The 27985-nt window shown below is 36.6% G+C and overlaps 1 protein-coding gene across 6 annotated transcripts in view; it reads left to right on the plus strand.

The window, feature by feature from the left end:
- Positions 1-25707, plus strand: part of TRPC4 (transient receptor potential cation channel subfamily C member 4) — a gene marked incomplete at both ends in the record, with an annotated part of 112420 nt that extends 86713 nt beyond the window's left edge. For 2 of the 6 annotated variants that reach the window (XM_079721549.1, XM_079721553.1), the window contains 6 exons: positions 1908-2221; positions 9082-9277; positions 12706-12900; positions 23249-23290; positions 23416-23505; positions 24985-25707. In XM_079721549.1, the coding sequence (XP_079577675.1) occupies positions 1908-2221; positions 9082-9277; positions 12706-12900; positions 23249-23290; positions 23416-23505; positions 24985-25707 (1560 nt within the window). Of the gene's footprint in view, positions 1-1907; positions 2222-9081; positions 9278-12705; positions 12916-23248; positions 23291-23415; positions 23506-24984 lie in introns of all 6 variants that reach the window. The other 4 variants (XM_079721550.1, XM_079721548.1, XM_079721551.1 and 1 more) reach the window with 4 other exon arrangements.
- Between the last annotated feature and the right edge of the window lie 2278 nt (positions 25708-27985).

The raw sequence follows: 27985 nt of genomic DNA on the forward strand, positions 1-27985 counted from the left end.
CATGTAATCTCTATTCATTGCCGGCCCCAGCAGCCCCAGACAGACTGTATCACTTTCTCTTCTCTATTCCCACAGCAGTTTGTGTTAATCTCTTAGAGCATTTTTATTATAATTAGCTGTCCCTGTCATCCTCACTGGACTATGCATGAATAGTTGATGGGATAAAATGTCTCTTGAGCACCTGTTACATGCAGGACATTGTGTTAAATGTGGTGAGAAATTCCGAGAAAACGATTACATCCTTAAGAGTGTTTACTGTTTAGTGTTTTGTACATTTTGAGATATGGTCCTAAGCCATATTAAGTAAGAAAGAGAGAGAGAGACAGAGAGATAGAGGAGAAATATGTAATTAGCCATCAACAGAAGGGTAAATGCTCTCTACTAAAATATGTGTGTCTTTCAAGAGAAGTGAAAAAAGGAAGGTGAATGTTATCGTAGTCTTTGAAGGAAAAGGTGGCATAATATACCAGGGGAGGGGAGTGGAGAGATTTAGGTGATGTTTGATACCACAACCTGTCACTCCGATACTCATTTTAATGAATAAAAATCTTAAATTAAAAATTTTTTCTGTATCTTCAATCATTAGCTATTTTATGCTGAAGCTATGCATGGGAATGTTCAAGAACGGTTATGAGGATTCAAAAATAGAAAATAATTTCCTTCTAGTTCAAACTTGATTGTTTTAAATTGTCACTCAAGCAGGAGTCTGAGTGTTGAACAAAATCCAGAGTTTGTGATGTATTTTCTCCCCAAGGAGATTTTAAAAATACCATCTATTAGCTTCAAGAGAATTAACATTTGTAAAGGTCTTTGGTATAAAATGCAATATAAAAAGAATGGAAATATTCTGAGAGACTCATACAGAAGTACATTTCTTTTCCCTACATGATCATTAGGAAAAAGGTGCAATTGTCTAGACGTATTTTTAGTGATGTATATGAAGAAGAGAATTTAACTTGTTCAGTTCTTGTATGGGTGTAATAATAGATGTTCACGATGTAATATTTCAAAGAGTGTATTTGACCTTTTTTCTTGTAGGGGTACAGATTTACCTCAAGACTACAAGGGATAAATTTCACTGTGCTCTTTATATAGCCCAGTATCAAGATAGTTCAAAGCTGACATTTTAATTAAATCATACTTTTAAAATAATTGCTGGTCAAAGTTTAATGTAGCAAGTATTTTTCTCAAATCACATATTTTATCTAATTAGGGAATGTTTAGACAAATATCACACTTTCTACACATGAAATATTAAAAATTAGCAATTCATTGACTGCTAGGATGATTTCCAGTTTAGGTTTTATGTACATTTAGGATATAACAGATACAAAATATTAATCGTCATACCCACGTTAGTCATTACTATATCCAAGACAACAGACCACTACTTCCATTCATTTATATGTAATTTGTATCCAGCATGCATTCCTCTAGAATAGGCAAGTGTGTCGAACATAGTAAGCAAAGCCATTGATTTTGTTCAAAATGTAGCAGTTTTCCTTTAAAATGTAGTTTTCTTTGTTATAATTATGATATCGCCATTTTTTCCCAAGATAAAACAGACTATCTTTTCCTATGTAACGTTTTCCTTTTCTTTTTTAAAAGTCCCACTGGAAAGATCAAGGACAGATGTAATTCACAGATTAGCAAATACTACAAATGACAAGGACAGACCAGGGAGGTCACTTTGATTGAAGCTCAACAATTATAAATTCCTTTAGGAAATTTTTATTTTTCTGTAGATTAGAATTGCTGCCACCATCATGGAAAGCATCAGCTTCCTGCCAGTAGGCTGCCGTGGTGCTGAAGCTGTCCGAAAAATCATCCTGTCCTGAGATTGACATATTTATATGTATGTGTTTGTTTCATATTTTATTTTCCCTTTGTCTCTCTCTTTTCTCCAGTACAGTGCTCTTAATCCACGAGAATCTTGGGACATGTGGCATCCCACGCTGGTGGCTGAAGCTTTATTTGCTATTGCAAATATATTTAGTTCCCTGCGACTGATCTCACTGTTTACTGCAAATTCTCACCTGGGGCCTCTGCAAATATCTCTGGGAAGAATGCTCCTGGACATTTTGAAGTTTCTATTCATCTACTGCCTTGTGTTGCTAGCATTTGCCAATGGCCTAAATCAATTGTACTTCTATTACGAAGAAACAAAAGGGTTAAGCTGCAAAGGCATACGATGTGAAAAGCAGAATAATGCATTTTCAACGTAAGTCTCACAGACTTTTTTTTCTATTGGGAACGTTGGGCAGGATATAGAGTGTGTTACATTTTGAATTTGAACTGTGACAAGCGGTTGCAAAGAAAAATTGTGCTTAGTGTGGAAAACAGAAATATCCAGTACATTTATTTTAAGTTTTAGTAAAATGGTCTTTTCTTTTTAAATGACCTCCTATAAAAGACCGTTATGTATACTGTTTTAAAATGTGGAATAGAAAGAAACTTGTGCCTAGTGATAGCTTACAAGCATAGTAAGAGATAGAATATATGGAAAACCAATCGTGGAAGAAAATCAAAATGCTTTTCAATCTTTGCTTAGGTGTTTTCCAGATACTAAAGTTCCTTCACATGTCTCTTTTATTCTCGGGTTCCCTACCCAAAAATCTAAGCATGGAGAAATAGTCCAAAATAGAGACCTCAGGCTAACCTAAGCCATGATTATGACGCACATATAACCCTCTGTGCCCTTACAGCTGAGGAGCATCAGGTCTTGTTCGGTGTCAAGCTCTGGTAATTCTCACAGTCAGGCATGCTGACAGCCCAGGTTCATGGCCACGGTGTTTCATGCTCACACAGTTCTGATAGAAAACCCCTCTACTTGCCTGTGTCCACTTCCTTCCCACTATGATAAACAGTGAATTGGCAGATGAATTAAGAAGTGAGGTGATCTTCCTCTCCACAGTAACCACATGTGAACACATAGTGATTTTGTAGATGACTTTGAAAGTCAGCTGGCCATTCATTGGCCCTTCTAGAACTTTATGAAATCTGAGAGAGTACAGTAGTTCCTCGGGAGGAAATCAATAACGTCCTGTAAACTAAATCACTTTTGGTTAAATAATCTTGTTGGCTCAATTCTGTATCTGTTTTACCTTTGATCCCAGTATTTAAAACCCCATTTAACTTCATTAACATCTGATTATTTGCACGTAAGTTTTCATCGCAGCCTTAGCTGCCTCAGGTCCATTCAGAAATCGATTTGATACAAACCGTGAATCATAAAGAAAACAAAAAGTCATCCCAGCTTCTCCTTGTCACTTTATCCCTTGCTCCAGCCTCTTTATTCTCCTGGACTTAAGCAGTTCTCCAGCCCGACCAGTTTACCCAGCCTTGTCATCTCCCTCATGCTCTTTTCTCACCTAGTTCAGTGAAATCCCTTGCAGCAATAGCCTGGTGAGGAATAGCCTTGGATTGTGTCTCAGTTTTGATATCAGAACTTGTCTTTCCCCACTTGCTCGTGATCCTTGACTTGGCAATTTGCTCCCGGCAACGGGAACTAGGGATTCACGGTAGTAGATCCACCAACCTCCCCCTTCTTAGACTCAAATTCTGCCTCTAACAAAGTTGCTGGATAGTGCCTGCTGACAGGCCTCCTGGATTTCTGATGGACAGCCATTTTGCATGCTCCATCTTTCACAACTCCCTCGTTACTTTGTACTACGTGCCCTGGTGCAACTGCTTGCCAAGACCGCCCTGTTGACATTTGTGGTCACATCCTTCTGATCATGCTTTGTCTTCCAGAGAACTTCCACACAGCCCCTAGAACTGAGTTCTCTCCTCAGGTTTTCTTTAATTCAGGGAACAGCTCAGGTTCCAAGACCCAACCCCTTCTCAGACATATGATTCATCTGTAGTTAACAAGGTTCTATCTAACCCCATCCTAATTTATGGTCCGTGAGAGTCTCAGGAATCCCCTTGCCCTGTTACTGGTTTTGCGGTAAATGCTGACATATTGTGAGCTAATTTTAACATCTGTCTCAAAAGAATATGGCTAGAGAATCTGATGCAAAATATTTAATATACATTTTATTCTAAAAGCAAACACGTTGAATTCCTTGGATTATGTATTCTTTCAGTGTATCCTTACTGATGGTTTTCTCTATTACCATGAAAAGCAACAGATAACTGCATATCACTCCAATATTATAGGTCCAAATCATTCAGTGCAAATAAACCAGGTGTTCTACTTGAATTCTTTTCCAGATAATGGAATGTAAACCTGCAAGCAACAAATTATTTTTGTTCAAAGTTACTCACAAAGAGTAACTGCTAGTACGACTTGTTGCTTGCAGTTATAACTATATCTTCTTCTTTTTATAACTCTGTAACTACCACAAATTTCAACGTTTTCTTTTTATTACCCCATCTCATGTCTTCCCTATGAAAATTAAAAAAAAATTAATGTAAAGTACCTAAGACAGTGCTTGTCATATAATGTGATAAAAAATGTTATCCACTCCACTTCTTTTTATTAGTAGTAGTATCTAGTGTTTCCTTATCTGTATTTACATGGTTCCTCCCTATAACTCCTTCCAGTCTGGGCACAAATGTATGCTGAAACTCTGAACTCTGTTTCTCATTGGCTGCTACTCCTGGCTCTCTCCTTCCTCTCATCCAAGCAACCCTGAAAAGAAGCCTAAACAAGATACCTTGTTCTTGGTCTAGAAAATAGCTGGAGGCTCCATATCACTACTATCAATGGACATTTATCTCTTTGTATCCTATTTAAACTGTATCATTTGACCCTGTTTAACACCTTCATGTTTTAAATCTTGCCCTCCTTTACTTTTAATATGACTATGTTTTAATACTTTATCTCTTACTTTTCTAATCTTTCTCATGGTTCTCTAATAATTATATTTCAGTGATTGCTTTTAAATAGTGATCTGCCTTAGTAACTATCCTCCGACCCTGTTCCAATATCTCGGTGAAAACTCATCTGATGGATTTGGCCCTATCCAAGATGTCTAAGAGATGACTCCTATATTCAATTTATATCACTAGCATCGGCCTCTCTCCCCAAGATCTGTAAGTCCAACTGTCTTTCGAATGCCTCTCCATGCAAGTCTCCTAAACATTTAAACCCAATCAGAGAAAACTCATCAGAGTCTCTCTCACAACTTTTTAAATTCCTCCTCCTCAAATCCCTTTCTTAGTCAATGCTACCACAACCATTCAGATACTTAAATCAAAAACTTGTGTTTTATACTAGATCCCTCTTTTCCCCCACCCCCTCCACATGCAGTCAGCCAATAAATGTCTACTACTGCTCTTTATTGTCTCGGGGCCATCTTCCCTTGTTCGCTGACCCTGCCTAAATCTAAGGCCCTCTGCCCCTGGTCCCTGCCTTCCTTGATATGTCTTCCATCCTGTTGCCTGAATGATCTTTCTAAGCCAAAATCTTGACACTCCTCTATTTAAAATACCTAAATGGTTTCTCGTTCCTTATTGGATACAGTCAAATTTCTTAGCTTGACATACCAGGTCCTTCAATGATCTGCCCCTTGCTTGCTTTTTTAGCTTCATCTTTCTCCAATCCCCAATCACACTTTATTCTTCAACATTTTCTAATGGGTTATCAATCCCTAAATATGTCCTATTCTTCTCTCATCCCAGAATGCTCTTGTTCTGCCCTCTCACTTGGCAAAGTTCTATTTTGTGTTCCAAAACTTATCTCAGATGTACCTTTTCCAAGATGCCTTCCAGATCCCTTCCTGACTGTGAGCTCCCAGTGGGAATAGACTGTGATCTGTCTTCTATGTCTCTCTGTGCATTTTCCCACCAGCAAGTGGACACTTCTTCCTGCCCCTTTAATGCTTCCAGGTTGTTTTCTCTTTGACATGGGAAGAACTACATGTTACTAAAAGAAACCAAATATTGAATCACTGAAATTATTCTGCATAGAATTTTAAACCAATAGTCTCTGGGTAAGGGGCTCTCTTATGAATACAGAGGCATGGACCTTGTGATAGATATTTTCTCATTAAGAAAATGCCTTTTATGTTGATTGGAGCTGTACTTCTGATAATTGAAACTGGCCAGCTGACGTCGTACTTTAATATTCTTAATTCCTTATAAACTCAGAATAAAACAGTCAGATCTCTTGTATTAACTTATGTTTCCTCATCGATTTCATCTCAAAGGATAGAGGAAAACACAACTGTGAAATACATGACCATTTTACCTGTTCTCTTTCTCTAGGTGTAAGTATTTAACTGGGGAATAAGCTCATTTTTAAAAGGAGAAATTGAAAAATAGCCTCAAGAAACAAGAGACATCTTTAGGATGGCAATGCTGTAGAAGTTGCCAGGTCTTAGTCTTTAACCAAGATTCTAAAAGTGTGATTTAATTAAGGGTGCCATTATCCTGGAAAGCTTTCTGTCCTTATCTTTCCACAGAATTAGGAAAATAGTTGCCACATAACGTTAATCTAAAATGTGATGCAGCTAATGCTAATGGCCCTTCAATCTATGGGCAATGTTGTTATCAATAATTATGAAAACCGTTTTAGAAACAATGGCTTTGAAATATTAACTTAGATTGATTTTTTAATCCATGTAATAAAAGAATAATTAGCTAAGAAACACCAGTGTCTTGATAACAGGGTCTTGATTCATCTAAAAGTAAATATATTTTGGTTAAGTGGAACTATTCTGCAAATCTTACTTCTGATTCATTCAACTGAAAAAATGAAAAGAAAATAAAAATAAGAATGAAATTCAGAGTTAATCATAGAACGTCATCTTGTTTTGAATTTTCTTATTTTCAAATTTTAACTAAATATGCAAATAAATGTTTTGCCAAAGGGTCTGCTAATATCCTAATGATGAATAGTTCTTATTTAGGTAGAAGAAAATCAGAATTATTCAACCATAACAATCCATTTACTGTACATCACTTTTTTATTTGAACATTTAGAAAAGTAACTGTTATGGGATTTATGTGGCAACATTTTATATAATTTTTATATCACTCATATAACTTCTACTCTCTCTCTGAACTGCTATTGAGGTCAGGGAAAAACCAGTTGAATTATATTTGTATATTCACAGTGAGAATATACACTATTTAGAAAGAAAGAACAAAATCATTTCACATTGAATCCAATGACACTGTCATTAATCTTAGAAATTCTCCCTAAAGCTACTGAAAATAAAGAACTCGTGGCCTTGGGTCAAATTTACTTTTCTTCTGAGAAAGTTTTCAAAGAATACCTTCTAGTGACCTTTGTCTGAGGTCAATGAATTATATTAAACTTTCCCTGATATTGTTAGAATCTGACATCTGGTTGTCCTTTAAGAATATATGGTGAACTCTTCACAAAGTACATCCCTGCTGGCAAGTCAAGGTCTGATTGAGGTTGATAACATTGAAACCTTTATGATAATTTGCCCCATTGAGAGATGAACAGCCCTAGCAAAATAATTCAGTAAAGAAACCACTACATTTCATATCCTATAATTAAAATTTTATTATACAATTAAAAATATGAAATGGCTTACTTAAAAAAAAAACCCAATTAATTTAAGAAAAGAAATCCTGAACACCAACTAAGGCATCCTTAGTTAGATTCTGCTTGTCATACTGATCAGAAATTCATGGATTGTTTCAAGTAACAGGAGTTTGGTACAAGAATCCAGCCCTTTGATTCTCTGAGCAAGGGTTGATCTTAGCAAGGACAGAGCCTAGAGCAAGACCTGGCTTCAAGAAGAGCAGGAGTTGATGTAGAGCTGGACCATGGGATATTTTTCCTCTGAGAACCGATATTAACATGACTTAGCTACTCCACGTGTATTCTCTTCAGGGTTTACTTATTATCTGGCTTATTTATTCTCAGTTCTCTGTTTCTTAGTTTGTGCTGTCTCAAACCTTTAGCTTCTCATAATTCCAGTGATCCTAATTCTACATCATAACTCCTGTCATTTCAGTACTTTTTAACAACTACCTCATTCTCTTGATACTTCTAAGGTAAACTTTCACAGAGAGGAAATCTGATAGTTTAAGCTCATCTTTTCACATCAGGCCATACCACTGTCCACTGGCCTCATATGAATTTGCTCTCCCTGGGGCACTTGACCACTGAAATCCCACCTCCTATATGTCATGCCACGTATAAGATACTTTTTGCTTTTGTTTTCACAACATAATTTAAATACAGTATTTTTTTAACCATTTCTCGAAGAATATAAGAGTTCCATTGTCTTTTTATTACATTAAGGTGTTATAATGGTCCTACTGAAACAATTCTTCATTTGGGTTCAGACACTCTTCATCTTATTCCATTTTTGGAGTAAGTTATGAAGAAAATGTTCCGAGAAATATAAAAAATAGCAAATCTTATTATCTGAGCATTCTGAGACATTTTGTCATCATACAGGATTCACTCTGTGCAATTTTAATTGTAAATGTGGAAATCCATAATGATAACATTATTTTTAATCCTTCTATAATCAAAAAGGAAAATCAGGTAAAAGAACTTACATTTTTTAAAGACTAAGCCTGCAGATTTATTATTTATTAACTGTCACTCAGTGCCCTGGGACACAGGTTTGCAAACTTGTTATGAAAAGGACACGTAGTAAATATTTTAGGCTTTGTGGGCTGTATGTTCTGTGTTGCGACTACTCACTGCTGCCATTGTAACACAAAAGAAACCATAGACAGTGTATAAATGAATTGGCATGGTTGTGTTTCAATAAAACTTTATGTGCATTGAAATATGAATTTATATAATTTTCACATGTCACAAAATATCACTCTTCTTTTGATTTTTTTTTTCTGACCCTTTGAAAAAGTAAAAACCATTCTTAACTCAATGACTATACAAAAACATGCTGTGGGTCTGATTTGTCATCGCTGGTCAGGAAACTAAATAGTTTTCAAAGCTCTTGAGAAAATTAAGTACACATTTGTGCTAGTATAAGGAAACAATTTTCTTTAATTCTTTCTATTAAGTTTATTTTTAAATTAATCAACTATGACCTCATAGTAATCATGTTTTATCATTCTACCTTATTGTATAATGGTTCTATTAATGTAGCTATTAATGTCATTTTACCTTTATTCTAGGTTATTTGAGACACTCCAATCCCTGTTTTGGTCAATATTTGGGCTCATCAACTTATATGTGACCAATGTCAAAGCGCAGCATGAATTCACCGAGTTTGTTGGTGCCACCATGTTTGGGACATACAACATCATCTCTCTGGTTGTCCTACTTAACATGTTAATAGCTATGATGAATAATTCTTACCAACTTATTGCTGTAAGTTGAATAACTTCCCCCCTAGAATGTGTCGTTCCTAGCTATACTCCATCTTATTATCATAGGAAATACAATCTATAATTGCTATTGATGAGACGAATCAGAATTATAATATAAATGGTTAGTTTGATATTTCTAAGCACTATTACCCTACTTGGCTACATACTATTTTAGTTTTTTCATATTACAGATGATTATACTAAATCTATCCTACCATGCAGTCATTGGCTATGGCAAACAGTAGGTGAGGTATGGATTATGAACAGGCAACACAACTCTATGCAGTGCCCTTTGGGTTTTGCATTGTCTCTGACCATCTAATCTACAATCTTGATATAAGCAAACTCATGCTAGCTTGGCAAGATACAAGAGCTAGCCCAGAGAGGAGTCGGAGTGAAAAAGCACAGGGTTTTCAGTTTCTTAAAGCCCAGAAAAAAAGTCAGAGAGGAGTAACCCTGAATGCTGTAGCAGAATATACAGTACCATATGTGTTTATCTGAAACTCTAGAATCCAAACAACTTAGCTTATTTATTCATTCATTCAATAAATTCTTATTAAGTGCTTACTCTGTTGCCAGGTACTGTCCTAAGAACTAGAAATATGGCAATGAACAAGAATGGCGAAGTCCTTTATCACCTTCAACTTGCATACTAGTGATCTGTGCCTATGGCCATTAGCAATAGTGACAAAGCAAACCCATACTGGAATGAAATATATTTCTTAAGTCTTTCATATGTATACTTTAGACAAGTAGCTTTTTATGAGAATAATTACAGGCTGCCCATTTACTCCATAAATAACTGCAGTTATATTGCATCTTTGAATCTATTGCTAATCCTCTGGGGTGTTATTATTGTTAATTTGAGAAGCAGCACTCCTAATTTTAATTATACTGTCTTTATGGAAGCAAGACACCTGTCACAGATGAAAAACTGCATAAAACATAAAAAGAAATGATTTTTATTTACTGATTCCAAGACTAGAGTATTCCCACAAAATATACTTAGGTCCTAGGAGTTGCAGGTGAATATCTGAATTTGTGGAACTTCATTTACGCATCTCACAAATCTTAAACTTTTTAGATAGTCCATAAATATATATGTATATTTGTTTCAGAAGTTCTGTGTTCCTCTAGTCAACACATTTGCTAAATGTGGATTCTATTTTCCAGACCACCCTTCCAAAAATATTAGAAAGCATCTAATTATCAAGCTATATACAGAGAAATTGTATATACAATTTGGATCCTATAAAACATTAAATGTACCAATTTCATCAAGAAGAGAACATTAGTCAGGAACCGTGTAATATTTTTTTTGCTCCTGTGTGGGGTGTGTCTTTCTAGGTGACTTGTAGAAATGAGAACGATCTTCAAATTTCTATTCTTGTTTAGCCCAAACGTTAAAGCTACTTGAGAGGAGAGAAGGCACTGAGAACCTGAGACAGGTGTACCCCAACATCCCGCGTGTGATGCCTCCTTGGAGCATGAACATGCCAAATATTTGATTTTCACCTGTGCCACAATAGCAGAATTTACCCTGAGGTCTTTCTCTTCTTGTCCTGCTACCCTTAATTCAGAGCTCTAGGATAAAGCATGAAAGAAGAAGAAAATGTAACAGTTGAAAGGCAAAAGCGATCGTGCAGACCATGTACAAAGCCTTCTTCTCACTCAATCTTTTGTTCATAGATCAAATATTTATTGTGCACCTAGTATATGCCAGACATATGCTTGATTTTAGGGATACCCAGAACAACGAAGTCCCTGCCCTCAAGAAAAAAGTAATATAGGATGGACAAAAAAATTCAATAAATAATTCCAATATTGAGAAAAGGAATTGGATAATGTGATAAAAGCACAGAAAAGACGACTGTAACATGGGCTGGGGAGAGGAGACAGCTGAGATAGATGAGATTCGGGGCTAGCTCCTAGGAGAGGAAATACCTAAGCTAAGCTTTAAACATTAACTAACAGTTAGAAGATGGGTAGCAGAGGTGATTATAGTTATCACCAGCCTGGAACTTTTCATCTTCAATTTTTCTAACCACTGTAGACGTTGTTATAGACCCTTTCAGAATCCCAAAGGAAGAGTCTGCTTTGTGACAGCAGTAAGAGAACATAGTGAGGTCAGGATAATCCTCAACTTGTGACTCCCTGAGAATGCGAAAGAGCAGAAGCTACTCACAGGCCAACACTTCACCTGTGGGACTGCCTTTTTATTACCTGAAGCCAATTTTATTCAGTCCCATTCTCCGTGGCGGCAGCAAACAACATCTGCTTTCCTTCATTAATGCAGAATCTATAAGCTTGTTTAGGAAGAAAGATAGGGAAGGCAGTAGAAATGGGAGAGGAGAGACAAGGGGAAGCTGTAGCTTCTGTACGTCCATCTATCGATCGTTTGCTAAGCAAAAATGAAGACCATGCATTTTCTAGATACAGTGACTTCTGCTGAAAGCACGAGCTGTCCAGCGTCTAGACTAAAATCCATATTATTCAGAGTAGAATGTATAAACAACATATGCATTCATCAGCACACAGCAATTTAGGAAGATTAGAATGAAGTATACTCTGATTTCTCCTACTCTAAAACTCGAGGTTTTTTAAATAATATTAATGGGTTAAAATGAACTATTTTGAATTTGTATGTACGCCTAGTTTCTACCACCTCCTACTTCCCAGATTTTCTGCTTAAATAAGATTTGTGGCTAATTTAAGAAGAGACTGGCTGCCCCATATCTAATTGCCACAAATGTTCCTAAGTTTTTCCAGGAGATTAACAAAGCAGAATCATTAATAAATAATTAGGGGGGTGCCTCAGGCTTGTGGGCAACCCCTAGCCATACTCTCACCTGGTACCATTTGGCCAAGGTTACGTCAAGGTTCAATGCTGTGTCAGAGACCCTACTGTACATTTGTTAGAGGAACTTCTCTCTGAGTTTATGCCTGTTGCCTAAAGGTGGACAAGCTTTATTCAGATGGAAACAAATCAAGTAAGACTTTTACTGGAAACACCAGAAGTATGAGCCATGGGCACCTACCTAGGCAGGGTTTCAAGGCCTTGGGTAAGACCTAAAGCCCTGCTTGTGGCCAGAATCTAATGAAACTGAGCTAATGTAAGCCTACAGGGCAGTAAATGAAGATTCATCAAGTCATAACTAATCTCTGTAGTCTCTTTAACATGGATTTATTGTAAATGTCTGTTTCCTGCAAGTGGGAAGGATGAAAAGTGACAAGAGAGCTGTGACTCCTTTCCAGGCTAAGCCACTGTCTGAATTTAGATGACCATCTCTGGGAGTCAGTGTTGTTTTTACAGGCAATTTAATGAATGTTCCAAGAGCCACTCAAAGTCAGGTTACAGGCTCTCTGTGAGGTTTATCTCACCTTATTAATTAAGAAACCTGTCAGCACTTGTCATGTTTTCCTGTTCAGGACCATGCAGATATAGAATGGAAATTTGCTCGGACAAAGCTTTGGATGAGTTATTTTGAAGAAGGAGGTACCCTGCCTACTCCCTTCAATGTCATCCCAAGCCCCAAGTCTCTCTGGTACCTGATCAAATGGATATGGACACACCTGTGCAAGAAAAAGATGAGAAGAAAGCCAGAAAGTTTTGGAACAATAGGGGTAAGGACACAGCATGTTGGTATTACTGTTGTTTGGGTTTTTTTTCAAATGTGTGCTTGAGTATGTTTGTATTCCTTATTGAATACATTTGCATTTTATTCTTTTTGTTCTCACTGGGTGCATTCGGTGCACATTTATTGCACAGCTACTGTGTCTAAGAAACTGCCTGCTTAACTATGGTTAACTATGGTTTCACAAACCCATTTCCTCCACTGAGGGCGGTCACTGTTATTTTAATAGGAACCACACTGTACATAGGCCTCTCCAAACCCACCAGTCAAGGCTTGGAGAACTAGTACATTCTCTCTTAGAACCTTAATTTCTAGCTCTATTCAGAATTATAACCTCAGGTTACCTGTGGCATGACTGACTCGCTGTCTGTTTCTGTCTCTGGATCGTAAGGGAAAGGATCTGTTTCAGATACTTCACATTCTTAGTGCCTAGCCTAGGCCCCCGCACAGAGTGGAGAATGCTTGATAAAAATTTCTCAATTCAGTGATTGAACAAATATTATAACTTGAAAATGCTGTGCCATATTCAAGTGCAGTGATTTCAGAATATGTTCAATTGTTCAACATTTTGCTTCTAACTCCCAATTATATTAAATGCCAAGAAGTTGTGTTTGTAAAAACTATTAGGACTGTTCAGAGCCATGCCCCTGTTATACTGGAAAATTATACTTCCCTGGGACATTTCTTTCATATTGGAAAGAAAGAGTTCAAGCAACTCCAACAGAAAAGGCGTGGATTTAAGGCTTTGTTCTGGCCAAACCACTGACATGTCATTCTTCATTTCTTTCTCACTCAACTTCCTAATTTTCAAAGTTCTCATGTTTTAGAAATTAATACCCTATCATTCATTAGTCACTTGGACCTTCTCAGAGAAATTGCTTTGGAAGTATTCTAATATGCCTTTATATTAGAATCAAGTAATATCAGTTATTTAATTAAAAATTAATTCATTTTTAATTTTATTTAACTTAGTTTATGACTGCTAGTTATGCCCTTAGTGAGTCTTCTTTTTCATTAATTTCATTGCCCACCGGGCATTGTTATCGGCATCAGATGGGGCTTTCTCTCCTGAAAGTGGCATTGATTGTCCTGTCATCTCTGTAACAATTCTAATTCTAAAAAGAAATTGACTGGCAAGGGCGTATAGCAAACAGAGTGTGGTTAGGAGAGGCAGTTACATTCTCTCCTAGAAACCGTCACTCCGTGAACTTGGAAATTGGGTGTCTATCTGATCTTAGAAATGGAAGTCAGATTATGGTGAAGCCTTACCTTGCAATCCTCATACTAATTTATAGAGTTTATCACTGACCTTACAGCAAAATTATTGTACTCCAAGTGTCTTATTTTCCTCTTAAAAAATAAGTTCAATTTATTAAAAAATATGTTCATAAAATAAATATAATGATTTGGGTTTAATAAGCAATTACTGTACATTTTCCACATGCCAGGAGCTGAGCTAGGAATTAGAGGTGGGAGAAGATATACGAAGGCATGGTTTCCATCATTGAGGGCATTGTTTTTAACGTGGGGGACACGGATATGAGAACATCTTACTAAAATACATGTTAGATGACATATTTAACATTACCGTATAGTTATAGGCCAGAGGCCATGAGAACAGTGTGAGAATTCATGTTTTCCTTGAGATAAACAGGCAAAGATTTCAGAGATGCCGAACTCTGGCTTACTCCCTTCCATATCACAATATACTTGTCCCTTTTCTCATCTTATTCTTAAATTCATAAGAAATTTATTTTATCAATCCTTGAAGAGATATTAATTATTAGTACTATTTTATTATGCTTTCTCTCATAGGAGTATTTCAATTGAAAAAGAGTTTCTGGGCCCCCAAATAAAAGCCACACTCAAAAGAAATTTGTCTTTAATATTTTAATTTTAGGCAATAGCAGAAGGAATCTTGGGTTTTAAGATGCCATGGAACTTGTAAAAAAAATATAGGGCCCTGCTCTAATATTTTAAGAGCGCCATCTGTGCTGCCACCAAAATAATGGAGGACCACTCTAAGAATTTGACTTCCAACTCTCTCTCCCGTCCCCCAGAATCCTCCCACTGTTGACATATTTTTAGGAATATATTACCATCATTTCTTAGATGCAAAGAGGAGCTTAACATTGACTTGGGCTTTCCTATGAAAACAGTGATTCAAAGGGTAAATGGTATAAGTTAAAGAGCTTTCTTTTCTATACATTGCTGGTCAGAAAAACAAGTTTCTTTTTAATGTCTCTGTCTCTAAATTTGAATATTTTGATCCAAGCTGGTGCACAGAAAGATAATTCACAATTAATTGTGACCTCAAATCACTCCTTCTTCCCTAGCCATATAAATTTTACTAACCTTTGGTAATGGATATTTTTATGCTTTGGGAATTTATGACAAACTAAATCAATACTGCGAGTCACCTCTCTCTTCTCCATTCTCTTCCTACTCTCAATCCTGCCTCTTCTCTGCCAAGTGGAGGCTTGGGTAAAGCACCAACCTAATCAAACTCAGTGCTATACATTTACCTTTTACCTAGACTGCATTTCCAGAATGAGAAGGACATATTGTGGTATGCATACTCTTAGTTGAGTTTTATACATTTAGGTTTTAGATGGAAATAAATAATATGTATTATTTGCAAAGAAAAATGTAAGATAAATAAAAAGTAAATTAAGAAGAAGTTTGTAATATTAATGGAGGAGTTAAATGAGAAAATAATTCCAAAAGTGAGTGCTGTGAATTCATTTCAATTTGGTTAATCCACCTGATAGTTCATCGTGTAGACAGATGAAGACAAGGAGATAAGACACACATCCATTAACTGAAAGGTGACTTTGAAGTACCACTGGCAGTCACTTTGTAAAACGAAGGCACGGTTTAGAAGACCCCATGACATTTCAAAGGGACCTTAGAAATCATTTAGCTCAACTATTTCCTTTAAAAAAGAGCTTGTTTACCTTGTGCAGTGTTTTAGGTGACAGAGCTGGGGAAAAACTCGGGTCTTTTGTTTCCCATCCCATGTGCGTTTCGTTGCCCTCTCTTGTTTCCCTGAAAACTCTGATGACCTTGCAACAATACCCTCCATGTTGTGTGTCCACCTTTTGATTTTTCTCAACAGCTTTTGCAGATCCCACCCCTGTTTTCCGCTGCCTCTTACATTCCTGTATCCCAAAGCCCTTGTTTAACAGGTTGGCCTACCTTCTGCTCTCATTCCAACTTGCTTCACATTTGTGAAGAAAATTCAAGCTGACCTGGAGGTAGAGTTCATACATTCTTGGAGGCATTTTCTCTAAACCTTCCCACTTGTGCTTCACATACTCTTGTCACCAGCAGCTGCCTGAATGTTACCCTGTTGATCCCTCCCTGCAAGCCTGAAGCCAGTGCTCTCAGGGTTACTGATGGGCCACAGTCTGGGAGCCCAACATTGGTGATCTTATCTTGCGATTTATGGGTAATAACTGATACAACTAGCTCTGAAAACTCATTAACTTTTTTTTTTTTTAAACTTTGGACTTCCTTTTATGGGTGACTGGGAATTCCAGGTAAATTAAGTTTTCCTTTGGAATGCTTTATGGGAGAAAGCAGAAATGCTTTACTGAACAACACTTTTATTGTGGGAGCAAGCCCATGATGGAGAGATGTCTTGTTTCTGTGAAATCATGAAAATCCCACCAAAGAGGCAGTGTATGGAAAGTACAGTCATAAAATAAGCAACATTTTAGAGCCTCTGGTTTTTATATTACTTGTAGAATTTAAGCACATTTTATCAGCAAATACCCTTCTCAGTATTAAAACAGTGGTTCTCAAACTTTAGTGTGTCTTAGAATCATCAGGAATTTCCATTTTAACAAGCACTTCCAGCATGTAACTTTAATTAGAAATTCCTATAAAAAAAAAAAGCATTGGTATCTAGCTCAGCTTTTTAAACTGAAAGCCAATGTTTGTACTTGTTGTCCAAGAGGTCTAGATAATTTAATGTAAAAAGATGTTAATGCAATAAGACCCTGCCAGTGTTTAATTAATATGAATCAGTTTTAATGCCATAGACCAGGTTTCCAAATAGAATGCTAAAGTTAATGGGCAATATACTGAACCAAAAAACTACCAGGTCTTTTAACAAAAAAATGGTTTTAAATCTAGTTTTATGTTCTCCACTTTCTCGTTTTCTCTGGAGCACATAGTGAAGGGAACACGAAACACCATCTCTGTTAGGGCCCCTTAGCATCACTCAACTCTGGGGTCACAGATGGGATACTCATGCCTGACCAGTTGCCACAGAAATACATTCAGTTAAGTCACTGCAAGAGAATTAGGAGCAGTGAATGGATTAATATCACCTATCATTACTAAAGAAAAAATGTTAATAGTACTTGCCTTTCAGACTTCATGTTTTATAATTATCAAAATGTGTCATCCCTTAATCTTCATGAGTTTTCATAGGCCTACCAACAAATCTTACATATATGACTGTGTTCATCCATGGGTACCTCTCAATCCCTAATTTATTGCTGTAAGATTTGCTGATGGGACCTTTCAATTAAATTTTCTTTCCTAAGTGGGAATCTAGAGGAACAAATTTCTTCTTGCTATTTCAAGAGTGAGATCCTGAATACTTGCTTTGACAAGGCAACCTTCAGCTTTTTATATCATTTATTTTTATATGCTTAGAAAGTATGTTTATAGAGAACAATATGTATAGATTCATCTATAAATGAGCCAAACTACAATCTTTACAGAGGGATCACATCCTGAAATGGCCCCTTGCCTTTTTACTTGTTTTTTTTTTAAAAGAAGAGCACAGCAAGCTGCCCCCTTTCAGGGATTCACTGAGCAAAGCAGAGAATAAAAGGCATAATTCATGGGCTTAAAATCAGTGATAGACCAAAACCAGAGTGGAAATGAGAGAAAACGGCACTGACAATTTGACTGCAGGGAACCAGCTACGTGGAGTGAGCCTGACATTCCACATATTGGACCCAGGGAAAACGAGAGATAAAGAGTGACAAAGTGTCACCATGGATTCCCCAGAGCCCTTTCTTTCATAGCTGCAAAACCCTTCCTGCTCTAAAGCAACCTGACACTTATATTGAAATGAGAGGTTACCTCTGGGCAGCAAGGCTTCTCACTAGTTGGTCGTTTCCTTTATCATTAGTTCTGTGATCCAAATACTGCCATTGTCTTGTCCTAACAAATCAGGAGGAACCTGCAAAGAGAGAGATCTGCTAATGTGGTGGGCAGGTGTGCCCTGGGCACCTGCGTTCAAAGCCACCCTGCCAAAGAACCGTGCCAGACTTCCGATATAACTCGTGGAGAAAACTGCCATCTTAAACTGCACGTCTTCCTCCAAAATATTTTTCCTAGACATCAACTTAGGGAAGGAAGGTCCCTGATCAGTCATGTGGCCCATTTTTCTTAAACATAACAGAAAATCAACCCAAGTTATTTTAGAAAAAGCTGCCAAATGCAACTCCACAAATTTCTCAGTAACGCTGTAAACAAGAACTCATTCACAGAAAATTCTTTATTCCTAACCCAGGTCTATCATGCTATAATTCTACTTCGTTCATTACTTTTTAGTAAAAACAGAGAACCCCTAGTCATTGCAGATCACTTATCAATCAAAGTTTAACATGTGAATGGCTTGAAAAAATTAAATACCTCTTACCCACTTAGGTATTTTTTAATGAACTGTCCTTCATTATATTACTTTTATAAACACACATTGGTCCATTCTGTTCTTAGTCACTTCCAGTGAGAGTTATAAGATGTCATGCTTTCCCTTATGAGAGTAAATCCTTTTGAAGTGCAGCTGATCTTTACCCAACAAAGAGGTTGCAAACATACGAGGTATTGTTAGTGGCAGCTCTATTATAAATATTTAACGATGTCACCAGTTGCCAAAAATGATCATTATGTTTATGGCAAAGAGTGCATATATTATGGATTGAATTGTGTCTCCCCCATAAAGATACTTTGAACTCAAAATCCACAGCACCTCAGGATATGACCTTATTTGGAAACAGGGTCTTTGCAGATGTGATTTGTTAAGATGAGCTCCTATTGGAGGAGAGACCTCATAAGAACATGAACATTTGAAGACCTGGAAACACAGGAAGCACGTCATGTGGTGATGGAGTAGATATTGGAATTGTGCAGGCATAAGCCAAGGAGCACCAGAGATTAACAGATACCACTAGAAGCTAGGAAGAGGAAAGGCAGGATTCTACTGTGAGCCTCGGAGGGAACATGGAACTGCCAACATCTTGATTCGAGACTTCTGCCTCCAGAAGTGTGAGATACTAAATTTCTGTTGTTTTAAGCCACCCACTTTGTGGTACTTTGCATGGTAGCCCTAGGAAACTAGTACAACATATGCCATGCATTTTGTGGTTAATTTTTATTCAAATAAATGAGGATCCAGTCTGGAAAGGATACTGACCCACAAACTAAGATGTGATGGGAGAAAGAGGCAAAGTCATAGGATGCAGAGCAGATGTTCTTATATGTCTCTTAGTGTCTACTTGATCAAAAAGGCAAGGAGTAAAGAGTAAATTCTAGCCTGGGATTCTAGGACTGGCACTGTCTTTAGAACATTGTAGTATTTTCGTTATTCACTCAACTGTGTGGACCTTGGTTTCCTTGCTTATAAATGAGGCAATGAGACTGGACCAGCTCTTCGGTTCTAATAAGTAACATGTCTGTTCTTAACGCCTACATGTCAGTTGTCATGTATTGAAATTTGAAGCCCGATCTTGTGTTCCTTGACCTTTGGTAGATTCTGAGAATTTAGATAATTAAATTAATTTTAGTATTAGCTTAAGAAAGCTAATTTAAAATGAAAGGAATAGTTTATGCATTCCTAATAGATATATTCACAATTTATCAAAGATTTTATTGTTCATGATAGTTTCCCTTTAGCAATGCCAAGAAATGTGGATTTGTGATTGTATCCATTCTTGTACCTATGCATATAATCCTCAAATATTTTTCTTTAGTCCTAAACTTCCCCCAAAATATAAAATAGACAGTGGCATCTCCACCTTAATGTCCTTTGTCAGCATATACCAAATTGAATTCTTTATTATTTTTCTAATAGTACCAACATCTCAGCAGCCAGGCTAGAAATCTTAGTCATCATGCTCCCACCCCAGCACCAGGCCTCCAGCTCTGTTTCCCCTCAACATTCCCTGTCCCCCTGGGACTCTTACTGTCCCCTCCTTTCCATTCAGAACCCATAGAATGTACAACACAAAGAGTGAACATAATGTAACTATGGACTTTGGGTGACAGTGATGTGTCATTGTAGGTTCATCAGTTGTAACAAATGCACCACTCTGGTTGGGGATGTCGATAGTGGGGGAAGCTAAGAGTGTGTGGTGACAGGAGTTTAAGGGAAATTTCTGTACCATCCCCTAAAATTCGCTGTGAATCTTGCATTGCTCTAAAAAATAATAAAGTCTTAATAAAACAAAAATAACTGCCTACAGAATTTGTGTTATATCTATCCATATTTACCAGGACCATCCCTTCACCCTATCACTTAAATATGAATTTCTTATTTACAAATCTCTATTGCCTAGGCTAAAGCATCCAACTCTCTAGCTAAAGAAAATGTTCTTCTCAAGCATGAAATGCCATGCAAATCATGCAAAGATAATTACCCCTAAGTACATTCTTTACTTTTCCAGAGGCAATCCCAATATGTGTTAAACTATCCACAGGTTTTGTGATTCAAGAATATTTTTTTAAATATATTTTTTAGGTATGTTAAATTATAATATTAATCACAAAGGGAAAATAATGGAGAAAGGACAGGAACTAACATTCGTTAGTAATAGAAGCCTTAAATCTCTTATCTCATTTAATCTTCAAAATCATTCAGTGAGTTTATCTTTACCTTGCAAAATAAAAACTGTGGAAGGGAGAAGGTCTCAGAGATAAATTCCTCATTCAGGCTTAGTCACCTTCAGTCCCAGGTGTTCTTAACATCACACCACATTACCTCCCTGAAAGTAAAAAAATAGACACAGGTAGCCCTGATATTAATGGTCAATAAGCATTGGTGAATTCACTGCATTCATTTTTGCTTTCAGTACTCAGAAGATGGTTAACTGCATCCATTCTTATTTTCTTCCTAGGATAGCGAAGTTCGGTTGGCTGATATAAACTCACAATACTAAAAACTGTTTTGTAGTATGACCATCTAGTTGTGGAAACAAATTGGTTGTCAAAAACAATTAACTATATTAACTTAGCCTTAAACCTGGGCTATGGATATTGAATAAATTTTTACTGTTATCATAGTAAACTTTTTCTATGTTCTTTCCTTCTGCCAGACAATTTTGCTTAAAAAAATTTTTTTCTTAGAAAAATAAACCTGGAATTAGTTTTTAAAGTGTGACCTTTGATCTTTTTATATTTGCATTACAATTTTAAAATTCATGTATGAGTAAGGTTCTACTGAAGGGAAGACAGTTTGTGCTCATTTTAATACTAAAATGCATCATGATAATTTTCACTTATTACTCATAATTTTCTGATTTTGTCATCCCCAGTTTTAGTTTTGCATTAAGGAAATTTAAAGTTAACTCATGATTTCAAACTGCTCTCTACTGACTAGTTTTTATTGGCTTTTTACAGACTAAACTAGCAAAATGCTATAGAACCCCAAGATAATAAAAATTGAGTCGACTAAATTCTGTATTAAATTCAGAGTTTCTATTTACTTAAACCATGGAATACGATCTCCTGTACAATACTTACACTGAGAGTGCTAAAGAAGTTAGCGTACAGATTGCTTTTGTATTTGTGTTCACTTAAAAAAAAGTGAAGGAGACCTGGAAGGCTTGTTTCCTTCCAGAAGTGCTTTTGCTTCGGGTTTCAGCTGATCTGATCTCAACAGGAGTTACATACCTCCATCTTGTGGCCCAGTCATAAAATTCCCATGCTCTATTTCTTTCAAGATGTTCTAGTTTTGTATGAAGTTTCAAATTTCCCAGTCTTTTGATTAATACCATAATCATTTGAAAATTTTTTTCTTAAGATTCATGTAATATTGAATGGTATTCCAATCATTAGTGGCCTTTAGAAAGTTAAGCACGGTCTCATCTGTTTCTAAAAGTCACTAATAGTCATGAAACACAAATCCATTCTCACGGCCAGTGAAAAGGCCAATTTCCCCTATTGCCCTAAAGAGAAAACAAGAGATTCTTTTGAATTGTTTGATTTTTTGTCTAATATCATTTCACAGTGATGTATGCACGGCCCTTTTCAAAATTCCATTTTAACAGCCTATGATTATTTAGTAAGGAACAAGATCAAAAGACTTAATTAAACCCACGATATAGTATCTCTTTTGCTTTCTCACAATTTACCAAATTCATTCCCTTGTAACAGAAGTATTTTTATTTTACATGACTTTGGCTAGTTTTCTTCCTTAAGAATCAATACTGATATTTATTCGACATGCATAAAATTGGGATTATGATAGCTTTTTTTCTAGTATCTTTAGAATACTAGTGAAGTCTGCAAATATATAATTTGTCATTTATGATTTAACTCAGTTTATAATGGACATTTTTTAGTCCTTAAACATCTTTCTCCATTTTACACTCCATAATCATTGCTCTGTGCTAACACCAGCTCGGCTCCCAAACCATTCTGATTTCTTCAAAATGATAGCTCAGAGTCACCTTTATTTTTTTTTAAAATCTAATGAACCCTATCTTTGATCAGAACCTTTTATTTTATTTTGTTAAATTCAACCATCTAATTAAAACAGCAATCTCCTCTTAATGTACATCTGTTTGAAATAAAGTGTTGGGGAGTTCACTGTCTAACAGTGTTTCTGATTACATGTTTTATATCATGGTTAAATTCTTAATGTTGCTATGTTGATATTGATGAAGATCTTCATATTGTTATAATGCTAGATTTTTACCCATCAAATCTTTATTTTTATTTGACATTTATTGTGTATTTGATATGTCCCACCTGTGTCTCTTAGGATCATTTAAAATGATTTGGGATACATACCAAGTATGATTACTTAATTCTTCATCACTTATATTAAAAGAACAATCTTGCCATCATCATTAACTTATTCTATATATTAAATGCCATAGGAATTATAACCTTGTCCTTTGTTGTTTTGGTTCATTCATTCTTTTGATTCATATGAAGCACTCTCTCTAGCTATTTATTGTCTGTTGTCCAGTAAAATTCCCACTTTGCAGAAATGAGGGAAATAATATTCTTGATTAAAAGAACCAGGCATTATTTTACAGAATGGTACAATATCACTATAACCAAAAAGTAAATGTCCCTTCCCTTTTCAGAGGCGAGCTGCTGATAATTTAAGAAGACATCACCAATATCAAGTAAGTTATTCTTATATCTTGACACTTACATTAAAATAAAGCACAATCTCCTCTTTGGAACTGACTCAAGAGAGAAATCACATTTATGCACTGAATATCAATTCTCTTGTGTTCAAATGCCTCAGGAAGTTATGAGGAACCTGGTAAAGCGATACGTGGCTGCAATGATTAGAGACGCCAAAACTGAAGAAGGTCTGACTGAGGAGAACTTTAAGGTAACCACTTTCATCTTTGTCGCCAAAAGGCAGATTCTGTAGAGCGTGGAACCAGGTGCAGCACGTTTAACACCAGAGCTGGAAACTGGGCCACGTGTTCCGAGCAAGCCTGTCTGTCTTCTGATTTTTAAATTCAAGCCCTATTGATTTATATATATATATAAAAAAGTGGTAAAATTTCTTTTTAAAGTACATTGCTTTCAAACAGACTTAATCTGAATGATCGAGGGGACTTATTTGGAGGCAGAGAAAATTCTAGTGCTGTGTGGCATTCTGATTGCTGATCCCAGCCACACTCTACTGAGTGAGCTTTACTTTTGGAAATGTCGGTCTGATTTCTAAACCTGAAACACTTAGTAACCAACGTTCTGAAAACAACGACAACAAAAACCTTCTTTGTGTTGGGCACGACTTTGGTAAAAGAAAATTTAAGGTTTGAGCTTAACTGTAGCTTATAAATGTAGTTTTTCTCCCTGAGTTTCTTTTTTTTTTTTTTCAATTCTATCACAGAAGAAAGGTAGAATACATGAAGTATATATTTGCTCATATCATGTGTATAAAATGCCTTTGTTAGCCTGCATGAGTTGCTAGAGATTTTGGAAGACTGACTAAAGTCAATAAGATCTCATAGGCAAAAACAAACAAATAAAAAACCCTACAGGAGACCTCTGACAAAGAAAAACAGCAGGCTTAACAGAGAATAAATATAAGCAGCCAGTTAGGTAAGAAGAGAGATAAATTGCAAAGCTTAAAGCACAGATTGAAAGTTGGCTAGGATCCAAAACGTTCTTTGCTGCCACACCTCTGAATTTTGGAGTTAAATGATTCCTGATGCTTTGGGAGATGGACTGGTGGCAGGAGGCCACCACAAGGCCACCAGCAGGTTAGGACTGAGAATTCAGCTGCCCCAAAAGATAAAGGGATGAATCTAGTAAGTGCTGTGTGCTCTGAATCAATTCCCAGGATTTAGTGGCTGATTTTTTATCCCCAGAGGTTGGGATAAAATCAACTCCAAGGTAATAAACAATTGAAACTAACTGCCAACTCTTGGAAGGGTAGACTCCACTTTAATTGTTTTAGATATCCCCTTGGACAGCAAAATGTCCCTGAGAGAATGTAAGATGAATGAAAGCAGATGAATATTTTGGAGAGAAAGAATTTGAAACTGTAGTTCCAAAGAAACCCAACATACTCCACTAGAGTGGTGGGAAAGAAAACTCTTCCTGTTTCTTTTTACATCAACCATAGGAAGTCTCCTATTACTACAGAACTCTGATAGGGAAATTAGGAGATAACAAATAGATACAAGTGCCCCTGAGAGAACTGACAATTCTAAACAGAACCACAGCAGAGTGGACACCTAGCTCTCAAAAATGAATGAAGACATGTCAGATCCATATATGAAACGAGCAGATGATGATTCTTAACGTTTATTTGTTTAGGTCACAGACTAATTTCGTCGTTTTCCATTTCACTTAGGAACTGAAGCAAGACATTTCTAGCTTCCGCTTTGAAGTCCTGGGGTTACTAAGAGGAAGCAAACTCTCTACGGTCCAATCTGCTCAGGGCACAAAGGATTCTTCTAACTCCGCAGACTCGGATGAAAAGAGTGATAACGAAGCTAGTAGCAAGGACAAGAAAAAGAACTTTAGCCTCTTCGACTTAACCACCCTGATTCACCCACGATCAGCAGCGATCACCTCCGAAAGACACACCATCAGCAACGGCTCCGCCCTGGTGGTGCAGGAGCCACCGAGGGAGAAGCAGAGAAAAGTGAATTTTGTGACCGATATCAAAAACTTTGGGTTATTTCATAGACGATCAAAACAACACGCTGCCGAGCAAAATGCAAACCAAATCTTCTCCGTTTCGGGAGAGGTGGCTCGTCGACAAGCTGAAGCACCACTAGAGACAAACATCCAACTGGAATCTCGAGGGTTAGCTTCCCGGGGTGACTTGAACATCCCAGGTCTCAGTGAACAGTGTATATTAGTAGATCATCGAGAAAGAAATACGGATTCCCTGGGTTTACAGGTTGGCAAGAGAGTGTGTTCATTCAAGTCAGAGAAGGTGGTGGTGGAGGACACGGTTCCAATCATACCAAAGGAGAAACACGCAAAGGAAGAGGACTGCAGTGTAGACTACGATGCAAACCTCACAGACATGGTCACCCACGAAGATTACGTGACCACAAGATTGTGATACTTGACAGAGGAAGCATTTCTCATCCATAACACACATTTCCCATAGTGCACTGGGTGGGGGATGTTTAAAGGTGAATGAGCCAATGCTAACGTACACTTTATAGCATTTATCAACTGGGGCGTATTGACATGTCATGTTTAAATAAGGCAAAGGCTATCAAACACCCTTGTTTTGTAGCCCGCTTTTGCTTTCACAATTTGTTTTACAATTTGTCGTTGTTGCTGTTAATAAATAAATGCACCTTGTATTCTTGTACTGTTGCAATAACTTACAGGAAATTTTTAGCTCTCTTTTTCAATTAAAACAAATGTGACTCAATATATGTGCTAGTTGACTCCTATAATAGATATTTTTATATGCAAAAAACAATGTAGCTGAAATATTAGAGCTTTTCACAATTTTTTAGGGTCTCTAGAGATGGTTACTCAGCAAGGACTTTTCATTCAGCCCTACAATTTGGCTTTAAAACACAAATATTATCCAATTTTTTTAAAGAACATGTAAAACATTATCATACGCAGTTTAAGCAACAAGCCTCCTTCTCATAGAGTCAAGCTCAGACTTTTAAAATGAATTTTAAAAGTTAAAAGTTTAAATTTAAATTCTATTACTTGTAATTTAAATTCTATAACTTAAATTCTTTAACTTGAATATATTTAAATTCTATAACTTTAAGTTCTATAACTTGTATCTATTTAAGCCACCATGGAAATAGAAGTTTCCTCACCACATGCAATAGCATTTATTTCAAATCAACAGAAACATGCTGAGTTTGTTTTGTCAAAAATTACCTCATGAAAAAAAATTATCTCCATGGACTAGACAAATCATATATGATTTAGCATTGACCAAAAACTGCATAGTATTACAAAACCCAGTTTCTGATTACCGTACATCAAAAATAAGGATTAACAGCAATAGTAATGCCAGCCACTGTCTTATGTGCTATGCGTGTACTAACACACATGTACTGCTCATGACAACCCTCTGAAGTAGCCACTATTCTTATCCCCACTTCTTTGGATGAGGAAATTGAGGCAAGCACTAACTAAGCCGAGGTGCACAGCTAGTGATGAAGCTATGATGAGTCCTTCAAGACCATGCCCTTGACTGCTTTATTGTACTGCCTCTCAGAATGCAGACCAAACAAAACAATGTGTACACATAGACGTTATTGTTGCCACTTCTGAAATGCTACAGTTTGAGAGAATGAGTTTGGTAAACTCCATAAATTTGTGTCCCATGTTGTAAAGCAAAAGGAATATGCAAACTTAAAGAGGTAATGTATTTGACTCTTTAGACAATTACATTATAGAAGTTAGTAGATTTTTTTTAAAATGGATTTGATATGGGATATCAGAATTCAACTTGAAATATTAGATTTTAGCTTTCAGGAAAGCCAGAGGCACTGACATGCTGCTCATTCCTAAATCTGGATTTTGTCCTAGGGATTTAGGAATGCGCCAGGGAGGTTTAGAGAAACACAGTAAGCCTAATGAATGTTCTGACTGCTTCTGGAACACCTTTATCTCAGATATGTTAGGACTCAGAATAAGCCCTGGGAGACAGTGAAATACTTGAGTTGTTCTAAGTCAGACATATAGTAGTAGGGGAATTGTAGTCATACTCTCAATACGTGTGGTATTTTCCAATGATTCCTTTTTTGCTGCCTCTGTTGTGTGTGTATGTTTTTCCCCCAACGGTAAACATCATATATATCACCATGATACATACTTTACAAGAAATTTAATTCCAAATTTCCTCTGTTCCTTCCAATAACACCACCAACAATAAAAGCAACCAAAATTTTTTTCCCAGTAGCTTATTTATATCAGGTTAGGGTGCTGATGTTTTACAGGTAAACATGGTGATAGTAGAAGGATTTCTTCGGAGCAGGTTAACACCCTGCTTTTCAGTGTTCCAGAAATGATGGTTTCTAACAATCCTCGGATGTCACTGACAGAGGTATTTATGAGTTTAAACAAAATATTGGATATTGCTTGTACTGGCTATCCTAGAATTGGATATTATTCTAAATATGTAGTGATATTAGGTAGCGTTAATGAAGAGGAAGAGCAGAGAAAGAATAAGAAAACATAAAACAACAGCAAAATTGCAAAGTAAAGGGATGATGTGTTTTTAAGATTTTCAAGTGAGTAATTTGAGGCTGCTTCTGATTTCTATTCATATTTCTATCAGCAGAAATTCCTAAACACCAGAGAGAGATTTGACATCATGCTTCAATCTGTGTAAATAATGTATCTTGTGTTCATGC

This window comes from Hyperoodon ampullatus, assembly GCF_949752795.1.
Source record: "Hyperoodon ampullatus genome assembly, chromosome: 16".
NCBI lineage: Eukaryota > Metazoa > Chordata > Mammalia > Artiodactyla > Ziphiidae > Hyperoodon > Hyperoodon ampullatus.